This window comes from Callospermophilus lateralis, chromosome 14 (genome assembly GCF_048772815.1).
Source record: "Callospermophilus lateralis isolate mCalLat2 chromosome 14, mCalLat2.hap1, whole genome shotgun sequence".
In the NCBI taxonomy this organism is placed as follows: Eukaryota; Metazoa; Chordata; class Mammalia; order Rodentia; family Sciuridae; genus Callospermophilus; species Callospermophilus lateralis.
Genome location: NC_135318.1, coordinates 6,873,103 through 6,888,584, shown reverse-complemented (window position 1 = coordinate 6,888,584; position 15,482 = coordinate 6,873,103). Strand labels below are relative to the sequence as shown.

Sequence of the window (15,482 nt, the reverse complement as noted above, 5' to 3'; positions counted from 1 at the left end):
CCAGTTTTTAGGTATATACAAGTATTAAGCCACATTCCTTAATATCTTAAACATCTCCAGGTGTTTGTGTAGATCTGTCACAAATAGTGTTCAGAACTCAGGTACAAAACAGTCGATAAAATAAAGCCCGTTCAGTGGAGCGGATTCCACCGCAGGCTGCTTGGCCCCGTTCTACTTAAGGCTGTTGGCTCTGGTTTGCCATCTGTCCTCAGTCGGTGATGCAACCTGGTTTCCAGGCTTGTGGCTTAAAGGTAAGGAATAGTAAGAGCCCCAGTCTGAGGTTGCTGTCATCTGTTTCGGTGAACAGGTAAGTTTGTAATACGTTTTAGGAAACTTTCTGTTTAAAATGATACAAATAGGAGGTTATGTCAGCCCTGAGCTATCCATATGGGTCTCAATAGCCACAGTTATGGGGAATACACTGCATTCTTTGAGAACAATTCAGTAGCCCAGGGAAGAGATCCGGTGAAGTTATCCTGTAAGGACAGAAACATCCTTGTTTTTCCAAGAAACTTACTGGAGTTCAGTAAATTTATACTGCGTCCTGTCCTCACCCACTGTGTCAACTGAACTCATTGGCATATTTCTACTTACAGAATATGAAGGTGGAAGACTCTCTTAGTTCAGTGTCATAGCTGTGCTTTAGCCATGTCGTCCCCCAACACCCCCCCCCCCAAAAGATATATTTCTTTGTAAGGTGTTGTATTTTGTTTTGCAGTGCTGGGGACTGAACTCAGGGCCTGGTGTGTGCTAATTAACCCTCCATCACTGAACTCTACCCCAGGCCCTTTATAATTTGAAACAGGGTCTTAACTGAGGTTGCCTCAAACTTGTGACCCCCATGCCCCAGCTGCTGTCTGGAATGCAGGTGTGCACCACAGCCCCCAGCTGAAAGTGCTTCTTGGCACTAGAAATATTAATTGAAGAAAATTCTTTCGGGATGTATTGAGCATGAAGTTAACCAAAAGAGTTTATTCTTAGCTCGTTATGTATAATGGCCAAGTACCATAGATCAGTCGCCAAGTAGATCAATAGAATGTGTTTTGTTGGTAGGAGATAAAACCTAGAGTCAATTAGAAAGTTCTGGAAACTAGTTCTAAAGAAATTACAAGAGGGGGCTGGGGATGTGGCTCAAGCAGTAGCGCGCTCGCCTGGCATGCGTGTGGCCCGGGTTCGATCCTCAGCACCACATACAAAACAAAGATGTTGTGTCCGTGTCCGCCGAGAACTAAAATAAATAAATATTAAAATTCAAAAAAAAAAAATAAATAAAGTCAAGTCCCACCTCAAACAGCAAAAAAAAAAAAAAAGAAAGAAAGAAATTACAAGGATTATGTATGCCTCATGTAGTTTATTAACTTTACAACAGAATGAATTGTAGCCATCTTTCTGGTCGGGTTTTATTTAGATTTTAACTTAAATTTTTACATACTTTTTTTCTGTTTTTCTTATAGAACCTTCCTAGTATTCTCACCGATGATCGATTTAAAGTTATGTTTGAGAACCCTGACTTCCAAGTAGATGAAGAAAGTGAAGAATTTAGGCTTTTGAATCCACTTGTTTCAAAAATTAGTGAGAAAAGGAAGAAGAAACTAAGACTCTTAGAGGAACAAGAACTTCGTGAAAAAGTAACGTACTCTTTGCTCCTGTTTCATCAATATAAAATTTTTCATGTAAATTAGGAATACTTGAGGTATCGTTAATTCCATCCTAGGGGCTTGGCTTTCAGCCTAGAAGTGTAGCTATTTAATTAAAGGCACTTGTGCAATGTGCGTGATGGGGTGGTGTCTCGTACTCTAATGGACTAATGCTATTTAAAAAAAAATGGTGGGACAGGTATTTGGTTGGAGAAAAGGAACTCTCTGCTTACCATTTTTAATTTCAGGAAGAGGAGGAAGAACCAGAAGGAAAACCCAGTGATGCAGAGAGTTCCGACAGTACAGATGATGAGAAAGACTGGGTGGAAGAAGTCAGGAGGCAGCGCAAACTCCTGCGGCAGGAGGGAAAGGGGACATGGCAGCACCAGGTCCAGGAGGACCAGCAGACAGTCCTGCAGCCCCAGTTCTATGAGATCAAAGCGGGGGAAGAGTTCAGAAGCTTCAAGGACTCAGCCACGAAGCAGAAGCTGATGAAGTGAGTAGTGCCACATGAGTGCCACCTGAGTGGCAGCCAGCCTGTGGCACCCTTGCCTCCCTCGCTGCTGACAGGTGGCCCTGGAGACGGTGCGTCTCCTCAGGTGGTGGGACTGCAGGTCCGGGGCAGGGGTGAAGGGCCGGGCAGCCTGTGAGGAGGTGAAGCCGCGGAAGCTGAGCTGGTCCCTGGCTAATTTGTTCATTTAACTTTTTGAAATGTAGTTACAGCAGTAAAGCACAGGGCGGGCCCTGCGCGTGTGGATGTGCACACCTGGGAGAGCACTTCAAGCTAGAAAGGCACACCCTCCTGTTGTCCTTTTCTCCCATCAGCTTCTCTAACCTACAGATATTTTTGTCTTGTTCCAAGTTTTACAGACCCAGGGTTTGAAACCTTTGAAAATAGTGGTAACTAATTATTTACCTCTTAACACAAAGTTATTTTTAAAAACCAGAACCACAGTTATTTTTATCCCATCTCAGCTTTTTTGGTTATTGAAAAGTTCACTTGGAAAAATTGCTAGAAATTTTAAGCTTTTTTCAGGAAAATAGATTTTTAAAAAAACAAACCAGTATTCTAAAATAGTCAAATAAATAGCAATGGAGAGCAGAGGGTGGCTGCCCAGGGCTGGAGGAGGAGTGTTGGGGGCTTCTGTGTCAGGGACACAGCATTGCAGTCTGGGATACTGGAGGTGTTCTGGAAGCAGATGGAGGTGATGGCCACACAGCAGAGGACTAATGCTACCAAACTGTCCCTTTGAGATGGTTAAAACGGTATGTTATAAATGTTTGTCATCATGGAAAAAAAAATCTAATTTCAAAAAGAAGTGGTATTGTTTGAACAATTTTCAGTTGTCAGTGTCTCAGCAAGGAGTAGGCTAGGTCCTCAAGTCCGTTGGAAAATCTCTAGGCGGAGCTTTGATAGACAAAGTTTGGTATTTGGGGTGATATCTCATGGAGCATAGCCATGGTACTGGTATTTGGGATGGGGCTGTGACTATTGACACAACATTCTTCCTTCTGCCTATGGGTTGGAGCATAATACTAATGTAAAAATAAGCAAGATAAAAGTGTCATATTAAGAATAAACAATAGCTGAGTGAACCTTCTGCAATTAAGCACTCTTACTTAGTTAAGCACTCTTCTTGAGAAGAAGAGCTACTTAAGAAATGATACTTCCGTGAGCCAAGAAGAAAAATCCTGTTGTTTGAAGTAACAACCCTCTGGTATGAATAGCCTGCCATTTACTAGCCTTTGGCACAAACTGCTTATTGAAGTCTAGTCATGACTGGATTATTGTGGCAGATCCTGAATTTGCAGTATCTTAATATTATTTAATGAAGCATTGAGCTATTATCCTTCAGAGAACTGAAGTATGTGTGTTCTGCGAGTTACCACAGGTGACAACAAAAGGCAGCATGGAGTTGAGTGCATTGTGTGTAAGTGTTCACTCAGACCTGCCCAGCTTGGAAATTATTTCTGTGAAGGAAAAGCAAATAGCACATGGTGGCTCAAGTGAGTCGTCCTCTCTGCTCAGCATCCTCATGTGCCTTCAGATAAACCCATGTGTCTGTCGGCACTTGTTTTTGTGCCTTGCAGTTAGGTAACAGTATCCACTTCTCAGCCTCCCCACCCACCCTGTGAAACATTCCTTGGAAGTCTTCATGAGCCCAGTGCCATCCTAGACCCAGGGACTCATGCCTTAGCAGGTATACTCAGAACTGTGAGAAGCCCTGGGGGGAGGGCAGAGGGAAAAGGGGACTTAGTTTGGGGGAAATTAAGGAAGTCTTTGTGAGAGGTCACATTGGAATGGTCTTTTGAGAGGCTCAGGCCTGAGCACTCAGCACAGGGTAGGAGGTGGGAGGGAGGAACTTTCCCGAGAAGAGCAGGAGCTTGGGCAGCAGTGGCTTGGCCCGTCCTGGAAAGCCATGAGACTATTCAAGAGTAACATGGTTGCATCTGTCCCAAGCCCTCTGCCAATCATGTAGAGACTTTTATAATAAACACAGTATGTGTTTGTTGTAAAAACAGAGGTGCAAAAGGTCCCTATTTCCAAGAGACCTGTAGCAAAATATCTCAGTTTTAGAAAAACAGAGGGAGAGAAACTAGACACACAGAGATCAGCTCACAGATGTCACAGTAGTCCTAGACAGAAGATAGGGGGCCTGAACTGTGGGGTAGGGGTGTGGAACACATTGATCACAGAACCATGGGAGAACAAGAGATAGAGAAAGACAAAAGGCCTGAAGCTCAGTGGTGAGCTGGGGAGAAGCCGAGACAGAAATGCAATCTGGAGTCCAGTAAGCCATTTACTTCTCTTGAGAACAGTACAGGTGCGTGCAGAGTAGTGAATTGAATCTCGGAGCTACTGGTTGTTTAGAGCTGACTTCAGTCTCAGAGGCCAGGCCGAGGAGTAGATGGGCAGTGAATCCTAAGGAGCTATCCGGGGGCCACGGGGACATGGAGTGTGGTCTCCCAGGAGAGAGCCGTGCAAGCACCTGTGCAGAGGGGTTGAGGGCGGGGAGGATCAGCTCCTCGAGACCATTTCTCAGGCAGACCACAAGTCTGACGACAGGTGGGAGATTTAAAGAACGTTGTGGACAATTAGTGTACATGATGCTTCCCAAAAGCCTAGAAGTGAAAAAGGAGTCAATCCAATGACTTGAGGGAGGTGATTTGCCAGTGGGCTGAGAGGATCACCATAGTAAAGGGGCAAGTGGAGAAAGGAATGGAATCCACAAAGGGTGGGGTTTGGTGAGGATTCAGGTAGAAATTAGCCCAGCAGCCCTAACCAGGGAGACGGCCACCAATAGAGGTATAGCTCTTCAGAGCCACAGGGAAGAGAAGTCGGCACGTGTGGAAATAATCATGTCAAGGAGCGAGGATTGGCAAGTCCATGCTTGCTGGCCTGAGTTAGGGTCTGGGCACTTGGCCCTTTTTGGTGCCCTGTGCACTCCCAGCAGCGTGCCGCATTCCCTCCTCCTAGCAATGGGCATTAGCAGTCCTGGAGCAGCCTCGCGGGACCTGCAGGTAGCATTGATGATGCCTGTGTTGGTGAACCAAGGACGCGTCCTTAGAATGCCCAGCATTGCAGTCAATGAGCCTGTCTCCTCTTCCTGGGTAGTAAATACTAGCTGCTGGGTGGCCCCTTCAGTTCTCTTATGAAAGCAGTCTTTGAAGTGTCTACCCTGTGGTAGGTCCTAGAAATTCAAAGATTTTAAAGACAGTTCCTGCCTTTGAGGACCTGTCTTCACTGGGGAGCTCAGCAGCTCCTGGTGGCACGTTTTACTCCTCAGCTCATTTTCCACACTGATAGTGGATAAAGCTGAAGTTATGTATAAAGCATTTTAAACATCTTATTTTGAAAATAATTTAATTCAAAACTTTAAATGTTTCAAAAAAGAGAATCTTCTGTCAAGTTAGTGTGGACAGTGATCTGTCAGCAGTCAGCCTGTGTGCTGAATGGTGAACTCTCCTGAGTCCTTGCCATGTGTGGCCATTCTCCCAGCCTGTCAGCTGCATGCACTGCCACACAGATCCCCACCCACCTATGTGTAGTTGTGGCTTTTCTTTCTTATGACAAATGCATCAGGTTATCATATTGTTTAACGTGCCCTTTTCATTTAAAGTAAAACTTAGGGCTGGGGACTAGCTCAGTTGGTAGAGTGCTTGCCTCGCACGCATAAGACCCTGGGTTCAATCCCAGGGTCCACACACAGAAAATCCCAGAATCACGCACAGAAAAAAAGCTTTGGACATCTTTTTTGATGGCACGTTTTTTTGATGAGGTCTACTGCATCTGCACATACTCCATCGGGGGTGTGCCCCCACTGAGGTAATTTTCCCCTAGCTGCAGTGGTCAGGCTGCTTCTCGTTTTTCTCTTACCTTTTTCACAGTTGTGAATTCACAGCGTATTTCTTTGCAGTCTATTCCAGTGATGGACTTAGCTGGATCAAAAGAGGGGTATGATGCCGCCAGTCACCCTCCAATGGGGCTCATGCCCTGTGCACTCCCAGCAGAGTGCAGCATCCCCTCCTCCCAGCAGTGGGCATTAGCAGCCCTGGCAAATTTTAGTTATGCTCAGAGATGAGGGTCAGATTCCATGGTCGCTTGAGTTTACATCTCTTCAGTAGAGCCTTTGAAGTACCTGTGCAGACTGAAGGCATTGAAATAGAGTTTTGGGGGCTGAGGTTGTGGCTCAGTGGTAGAGCGCTCTAGCATGGGGGAGGCACTGGGTTCCATTCTCAGCACCACATAAAAATAAATAAATAAAGGTATTGTGTCCAACTAGAACTTAAAAAAATATATATTTAATTAAAAAATTTTTTTAAAGAAAAGAGTTTTGAACAGCCTTTATAGCATAGGGAAAGATTTGTCTACTTAAGGTTAAATTTTTAAAACGTGGATTTCGTTTCTCCACTTAAGTCCCTGAATTCTGAAGAATGTACTTTTATGTTGTCTCCTGCTCCTCTGCTTCCTCTTCCCTGCAAAGTGATTAAAAACTTCGTTGAGGAGCATAATTTTTAATTAAATTTCTCAGCTTTCCTGGGGCATCTAGTATCTGGTTTGACTTTTTTCCTCTTGTAGTTGATGCCCATTTTTCCTTATTATTTTAAGACAGCCCTACGCCCGGGAAGCCCTCTCGTTGGGTACTGAATAATCTTACTTCTCCTGCAGCCTTTTAAACCCAGATCTTTTTTCTTAGTGTGTCACCATCAATCTGAAGGGGTTTTGTTGTCATCCACCTTGTGCCAATTACGTTTTTCCCTAACATACTTTACCATCAAGTAGAGAGTGCCCACTTGCCTGCTGACCTGCAGCCTGAGCTGGAGGAGACAGGAGGAGGGCCGGAGGCATGCAGTCCTCCTCACTGTGCTCCCCTGGGGGTTCTGAAGAGGTGTCTGTCTTCCTCTTAAGTCACCTGTACCAGAGCCACTCAAGCAGAAAGCGCCAAGCCACTGGGTAGAAGCCACATTCAGCAAACCGACTTTCAAAGGGAGGAAGTAGAACTTTCCTATGTAGAAATCTCCACACAGTCCCCGTCTGTGTCTGATCTCCTGCCATGGCTCATTCTAACACTCGCTTGTCTCTCCAGGCAGCCTAGACAGAACAAGTTTTTACAAGTGCACGTCGCAAGCACATTGAGCGAAAACGAGAATTTATATGCTCTATCATGGAGGAAATAAGGTCATTCTTAAAAGAGTAGTAATTTCCCACAATTTACTTGAAAAGTCTTTTTCTTCCCAAATTAGTGTTCTCTGTGTCCCACTTTGTCTCAGTGGCTCCATAGCTGTTCAGGATCCCTGTTAGCTTTGAAGCTCAGAGTTTATAGCTGTTAAAGGAAAGAACAAAAATGAGATGAGCCGGCTGAGGAATTTGCTGAGGCTGACAGTGCACCCTCGCGCTGCGGGCAGCCCAGCACGTCACTTTTGAATTCTTGTTTTAAAACAAAAAAAGGCTGCATTAAATCTTAATTTTGTTCTGTTAGTCATGTGGAAACTTGTCATTTAGAACACTTAGTGGACAAGTTTCCTGAACAGAACTTTATAAATCAAGTATGGTCTGACAGTACTGGGAAGGAGAGGTCCTGCCATTGGAACCTGGTTTTAGAATCTAGATCCTTGCGTGGCCTGGGGCGAGTCATTTCACATTTTACCTCCCTTTTTCCATCTATAAAGGATAAATACTTCTGTCTCAGGGATGTTGAAAGGATTAATTAGTTTGCCTGTAAAGAACTTTGAAGATGAAAAGTGCTTTAAAAGTGCTTCTTAATAACATTATTGCTTAGAAAAGAGTGCCACTTTTATGCTAACCACTTTATGTCTCAAATTACATAAAGAAGGTGTTTAGTACATTACTCGTAGTTATAAACTAGAAATAAATTTCTCATGGTGTGAACATCAAACATCAGTTTCAGAGTTTCAAAGGAGCGTTGCTTTGTCCCATGGATCCTCTAGGAGCTGTGTTCTACTCAGTTACTAGTTAGGAAAGTCATATTTCAGGGAAAAGACAACCATTTCACACAAATCAGCCCTTTTTTTAATTCCGTCAAGTTTTTTAGTGTTTATTCCCGACACTGAAAGGCTCATTCAGCTTGGATTGGCACAAGGGGGGAGTAGGGACGAGGGGGAAGTGTTTGTCTGAAGAGGAGATAGAAAAGAAAATTACATTCTTCCCCTTTTTCTTTCCTGTCCTCTCCCAGTCTCATCACAGGGATGGACATGTGTCGCTTTAGCTAGTCTAGAAGAATCAGCTGTCTAATTGTTAGGCTTCATTCAGGTTTCTTCTCCTCTCAAGGAAGTTAACAAAAAGGCCAAAGTTCTGATTCATAATTAAGCATTATTATAGCAGCATGCAATGGCATATGGTATAACTGGTTTGACATTCAAATTTAACATCTTTATTAGAAAGTGCAGTCCTCCTCAATTACTCTAGTGATCATGAACTGAAGGGCACAACAGACAGTTACAGGCATGGGTTGTCTGAAGTGGCCCAGAAGAGTCTGGAAAACATGACCAAGAAATGAAGTGTTATTTAACTCTAGGATAAAGTATGTTGGGAAAAATAATTCAAGTTAAAACAACTGAAAGGAAAGACACTAGGGAGCCAGCAGCGCACACAACAGGATCAGGTAGCGTCTGTCCGGAGTGTGCTTGCTCCATTTTCTCTGTGTAGTCGGCGTGCGGTGTCTGAGCTGCTCTCCATATGAGACGATGACTTGTCAGGGCTGAGTGAAGGGGAAGTCAGAAGGACCATAGCTCTTCACAGCGGCTTGACCTGGAGGCCTAAGATTGCATTCATTCCATTGTAGAAAGCTGGCAAGTTGCCAGAACACTCAAATACCTCCATTGTGCATGGCCTAAGTAAAAATGCTTGGAATCAGCATGCCACCAACCATTACAGTAAGTTACAGGCTTCAGAAATAGATTGCTCCTTGCATTTATTTGGCCTCACAATATGTTTTAGTACGATAAGTAGCAATCATTGAAATCTTTGGTACTGCCACTTACAATTTTTTGGAGTCTGGGCTGGAGAAGCAGGAGGGGCCAGAAGGCAAGTGGTCCTCCTTACTATGCTCCCCCAGGGGTTTCTGCAGAGGTGTCTGTCTCCCTCTTAAGTCAGCTCTCACCAGAGCCACTGAAGCAGAAAGTGCTAAAGCGCTAAACCGCTGGGTAGCAGCCACGTTCAGCAAGCCGACTTTCAAAGGGAAGGAAGTAGAAGTTCCTAGGGTGTATTTTTTTGTTAGTCTCCTTAAAAGTTCTTTTCCTCATGAGCTCGATCTTAATTAACACTTGATTCAAATGGAACATAATGTTAATTAATATGTCATTCTTTTAAACTTCCTACAGCAAAACCCTTGAAGATCGTTTGAAACTCGAAGCCAAAAATGGGACATTGAATGTATCAGATACCACTGTTGGCAGCAAACAGTTGACATTCACATTAAAGAGGGTGAGTTTGAGTTTTGTGATCATTTTTGTTTGTTTGTTTGTTTTTAATTTACAAAGGAAAAACAGCCTCCAGTAGTGTCCTGTGTGCTCTGTCCTCAGGCCTGTCTTCCCAGGCTTTCCCCAAGAAGGAAGCTATATTTTGCCTTTTCTAGAATTTTCCCTACAGCCAGAGCCCCTGCTGGTCGACAGCCAGGAGAAGCAGTGCTGGGAAATTACCGGTGGCCTGAGGCAAGCAGGCCTTAGTGACCCAGAGTTGGCTGTGATGGTGCTGAGCCACCATCTTGTGTTCCCGGTAGCTGCCGGGCCTGAGGTGTGTCCTTATAAAGCAGAAGTCCTAACGCCTAAGGGTATGAACCACCTGACACTCTGGTGAACTTCAGAGAAGACCAGGAAGCAGCTAGTTCTGATCCATTTGCTCACTAGGGCATCCTGGCTTCCCAAGGCGAGTTCTTGCCACTGGTGATTCTGTTCTGGGTTGTTTCTAGATGGAGGTCTTTAACCAGCTGTAGGAAGGCCTGTTATGAACTGTGGGAGAAATAAGTTTCTCAGATACTTTTCTGTTATCTGATGGGTGAAATGACATGGTTTTATTTCTCTGAAAAATTTTCTCACTCATACTCTGTCCTAAATATAGGCACCAAGTAGAGAAGAATGAGTTTCTACCTCTCTTTAAAATACAATTTATATACCAAAGACACTCTTTTAAAGGTCACTAATTTTTAATAGACTCATTACATTGTGTAACCATCACACTGATTCTAGACAATGTTCATGACCTGAACAAGAAACCAGGTACTCTTTAGCAGCAGCCCCATACTCCCATCCCACCTACCCCTGGTTGTGAGTGCTGATCTACTTCCTACTTGTCTCTGTAGATTTTCCTGTTCTGGACACTTCACATAAATAAAATCATACAGTGTTTTCTTTTCCTTTTTTTTTTGTACCGGGGATTGAACTCAGGGGCACTCAACCACTGAGCCACATCCCAGCCCTATTTGGTATTTTATTTAGAGACAGGGTCTCTAAATTTAATTTATTTATTTGTTTATTAAATTTTATTTAGAGACAGTTGCTTAGCGCCTCACTTTTGCTGAAGCTGGCTTTGAACTCACTATCCTTCTGTCTCAGCTGCCCAAGGCACTGGGGTTACAGGCACGCACCACCGCGCTCGGCTATACAGTGTTTTCTTTTGCAGTTGGCTTCTTAGCACAGTGTTTTCAAGGTCTATTCGTGGTGTGTCATGAGTCAGAACTTCTATCCTTTTTGGATTGTATGTTTATGCCACATTTTGGTTTTCTGTTCATCCATTGACACACATTTGGGATATTTCCCTTTTTTTGCTATCACAAATAATGCTGCTTTGAAAATTCTGTGTTTTTAGATGAACATTTTTCATTCTCTCGGATACATATCTAAGAGTAAAATGGCTGGTTCATGTGGTTAACTATTTAACTTTTTGAGAAACAGACTTTTTCCCAAATCCTCACCAGTACTTGTTATTGTCTTATCTTTTCTAATAGCCATTCCACAGGGCAAGTGGCATCCCGCTATGGTTTTGTTTTGCAGCTCCCTACTGACTCAGAATTTTGCATGTCTCATCTCATGTTCAGCAGCCATTTGTACGTCTCCCTGTCCTTCATCCATTCATCTATGGAGCTTTCCCTGCCTGCAGCCAGAAGGCTGGCCAAGTGATAAAAGCTTTTTCTTCTCAGACAAGAACCTCTTCAGTTTACTCGTATATTTATTCCTGAAGCCAGAACTGCATTCAGAGTGACTCTTGGTGCCTGTTCCGAGTTTCATGTAAACTCTCTTAGTGCCATTGAACATTGCTGATTCCCTTTTCGATTCAGCCAAGTCAAGTGGGAGAAGTCGAGTGGGAGAGCGCAGGAGAAGCACTGCAGCCCTGCTGGGCTGTGCTGAGGGAGGGACAGCTGCTTTCAGGAGGAAGGAGACTAAGCCTCTCCTCCTGTTTTTAAATTGGAAGGTACTAGGGTGATTGTCACTTTTAAAATAAGATAGCTCTTAAATTATATAGAAGAAATCGTAAGAATTTCTTAAAATGACCTCCGAGTTGGATTGGGATCGTTTTGTATTGCACAGCAGGAAGGTGGTCAGGATAGGAAGAAGAGAGCAGCTAGGTAGGTGTGTAGTTTTCCCGTGACTGCGGGACGGCCTTTTCCCCTGCACCCTCAATTCGGCAGAGCCTCCTCAGGCAGAGACACACACTTCCACCAGCTGCCTGGGTTAGCTGGGCTCCCATACAGGGTCTGTGTCATCTGAGCCGTCAAATGTGAGGCAGCTCTGGGACTGAGCCCAGGGCCTCGTGCATGCAGGCTACTCCTCTGTTCCTGAACTGCATCCCCAGCCCCATCAAATGTGAGGCTGTGGGGCTGGGCTGGGGCTCAGCAGTGGAGCGTTCATCTAGCCCATGCGCGGCCCTGGGTTCGATCCTCAGCACCACATATAAATAATTAAATAAAATAAAGGTATTATATCCAACTCAACTAAAAAATAAATATTTAAAAAGAAAAGATGTGGGGCTATGTATGAGCTCATTGCTCTAACTTCTAGCAGAAGGCTTCTGGGAGAGGAGGCCTGTGAGAAGCAATGTACCTTCTTCTAATAGCTCTTGGGGCCTTTTTAAAGCACACCAAGAATGTTCATGTGGGTTCATCAGATTAGTGTGATGGGGCACTTCTCCTCTTGCCTGGAATTTAGAATTTCTGCTTTCAAAATGACACTGGAAGATGGTTGGCTGCAGTGTGCAAGGCCCTGGGTTCATTCCCCAGCACATGCCCCCCAGGCCCCACCCCCAGCAAAAAAAAAAAAAACATAGTGAGAAGTTGGACTTTGTCCTGCCACTCCTGTCTGCAAAGTCAGCTCCAGCACTTGTTGGAACCAGGTCCAGCAGCCACACCAAGTGGCTGGGCAGCCTTAGCTGGGAGGCAGGCCCTTACCCTGGGGTTCTGCTGTTGCATTCTGAGGTCACAGAAGAGGCACTGGCCTTTTTTTTTTTCTCCACTCATCTTATTTTCTCCATTTAGTCAGAACAGCAGAAGAAGCAGCAGGAGGCTGAGAAGCTGCATCGACTAGAGAGGAAGAAACTCCGTCGTTCTGCCGGTCACTTGCGGTCCAAACCCAGAAGAGGTCGGTCGCGGCACTGAGCGTGGAAATGGCCTGCGTGTGATTCGGAGGGTCTTCCTAACTGATCCTCTTGAGAACATGAAGTCAGATGAGGGAGTGCAAGTGCTCAAGCCGCACATCAGGGCTGGTGTGCGCTGGTCAAAGTTTGATGCCAGGTCTACCATTCTGCCACTCAGTAGCCCCCAGGGTGCTTTTTCTAAGTTGTCACTCCTTATAATATTGTTCTTTTCATGCTTAATCAAGTAAACCAGGTGGTTGTTTTTAATGTTTTTAAAGGTGTGTCATGAAATTAACCGTTTTCCTGTGCAGAAAAAAAGATTTATCATGTTCTAGGGATTTTTTTCTCATCCTGTGTACTGCCATTCTCCAGTTAGCCACCTGGAAAGACTGTTCCCATATTACCTGGTGCCTGTGTATTGACCCTGTTTGAGTTGATAAGTTGGTATTGACAGGTCATTTTCTGGCTTATATATTAGTTTGGGATATTTTAAAACTATTTTTATACCAACAGCATAAATTAATTTCAATAATAATAAAAAGAAATGGAAGCTACTGGTTATTCTTTTAACTTGATACAAGATTGAGTAGGTTCCCCCGCCCCACCCCCGCCCCGTACAATTAGAGATAAGCTTGCTGGAGGAAACATGTCAAAAAATAAGCATATCTGAAATCCCAGCAGCTCGAGGCAAGAGGATTGCAAGTTCGAAGCCAGCCTGGGAGACTTAGTAAGACCCTGTCTCAAAATAAAAAAGAAAAAGGAGACTGTGGCATAGCTCAACAGTAGAGTACTTACCCAGCGTGCTTGAGGCCCTGGGTTTCATCCCCAGCACCCCAAAAACAAACAAGTAAATAAAAAGGGCTAAGGATGTCTCTTGGTAGTAGAGAATCCCTGGGGTCAATCCTCAGAACCAGAATAAAATAAATAAAATATTTTCATTCAGATAGCTTCTTTTAGAAAAAGACCCATTCCTTAAATTAATTTGAAGCTAATTTTGGTTCTGTAGTTCTTCACATGTTGTGGTCTTAAAGATGTTTTTATGGAGATTTTGTTTTTGTTTTTGTTCTTATGTACAAGCAAAATTGTGTGAGTCTTTGAACTATTGTGGATAGAGTTCTCCTTGAAATGGCGCAGGCCACGAGGGCAGGGTTCGTGCCTGTCCCCATGCTCTGGGATGCGTGGCTTCAGGAGCCCCTCGGGCAGGCTGTAGGACTCAGTCGGCCCTCTCCTCGTCTTTCCTTCCTCGTGAGTCAGTGTGGTTCTCTGCTGTTTAGGTGTCCCCTTCTCTTTCCTCCCCGTCATCTCTGCTGCTGCATGCAGGCTCCCCAGGTAGAGGACATGTGGGTTACATGTCCACTTCTATGGCCTGTGAAGTACTGTCTGGCACAGTGGGGGTGTGGACAGGCGCAGTCACCAGACCACCCGCCCAAGCTGCAGTTCTGGAGTCCTCTGGCTATTTCAGTCCCTGCGGCCACTGCTTTCCTGTCCATCATCTTCCCCTGGAGCTCCTATCCACGATCCACCCCAGAGGACAGGACCTCGGCCTCCAGTTCTCCTCAGTTTCCCGCATGGCTTCCTCCAGGGATGGGAGCTTAGAAGACCTTGGAGAGGGAGTCGCAGGGTGGGACGGTGCTGCAGGTTCAGTTTCCAAGCCCAGGCTCTTCCCAGGCCCTCTCCCTCCTTCCTTGGGGACCTCCTTGTTCTCTGGTGACAGGTCCAGGAGCTGTGCTGCACTTAGCAGAGGGCATGCGTCCACTCCGTTCAAGAGGCTCCTGTGAATCAGGGACAGACCAGCAGCAGAGTTCAAGGACTGATTCTGGACCTGGAGGCTGGTGACATGGGCAAGGCTGGGATTTGGCCCCACTGACCAGGGTTGAACCAGCTTTGTTAAGGATGCTCTTTTAGTCACCTCTGCACCTGTGAAGGCACCCTGACCGCAGAGGAGATGAGGCTAGAGGCCTTCTGGCCGCAGAGGGAGCACCCTGTACAGCCCACCATGCTCCAGCCCCAGAAGCACCTCCCACACCCTCCACCTACCTCAGGCCACACATGCACCTCTAAGCCCAACTGTCTTTTTTTTTTTTTTTTTTTTTAATATTTTTAGTTGTAGTTGGACTCAGTATCTTTATTTATTTGTTTTTATATGGTGCTGAGGATTGAACCCAGGGCTTCGCACGTGCTGGGCGAGCCCTCTGCCTCTGAGCCACAACCCAGCCCCCAACGGTCTTTAAAACCTGGGTTTTCAAGAGCAGAAGTTCCTTTCTGCTTTGGTTCTGGGGAATCCCTGAAGGGCAGCTGGAGGGACTGAGCCGAGTCTGTGGTGGACAATTGAGAACTTGCTGACCAGCAGTCCCATAAATATGCCTTCCAGGCCCCACTGCTCCCACTTATTGCCCTGATTTTTCTACCTTTTGATCCCTTAAAACAGACCTCCTCCTCAGGATGATCCCTGCAGTGGCTGGCAATCCACAGGCCTTTGACGTTTCCTGTTCTAAAATTGTTAGGCACATTTTGTACCCTGCTGCATCATTTTTCTATGCCTGTGATACATTAGTTGCCAGCCCCAGAAAATGGCCTTGTTTCTCCTGGGTCTGTATCAGCAAGGTGCCCCCAGGGGTGTTCATGAAGCAGCAGGAGAAGTTCGGCCTTAAACCTGGGGGCGCAGGGGCTGGGTTCCTGTGTTAGCACCTTGCTGGGGTTCTAAGTGGCACTCTTTTTTCTGCCTCAGAGCCATGGCTGACTCTGACGCCACACACCTG

General features: G+C 45.2%; 1 protein-coding gene across 1 annotated transcript in view; it reads left to right on the top strand.

Annotated features, from left to right (window-relative positions):
- Positions 1-14,785, top strand: part of Nol10 (nucleolar protein 10) — an 80,242-nt gene extending 65,457 nt beyond the window's left edge. The window contains exons 18-21 of the mRNA XM_076833442.1: positions 1,455-1,628; positions 1,886-2,133; positions 9,480-9,582; positions 12,626-14,785. Coding sequence (XP_076689557.1) covers positions 1,455-1,628; positions 1,886-2,133; positions 9,480-9,582; positions 12,626-12,745 — 645 coding nt within the window. The 3' untranslated portion in view covers positions 12,746-14,785. The remainder of the gene's footprint in view (positions 1-1,454; positions 1,629-1,885; positions 2,134-9,479; positions 9,583-12,625) is intronic.
- The last annotated feature ends 697 nt before the right edge of the window (positions 14,786-15,482 follow it).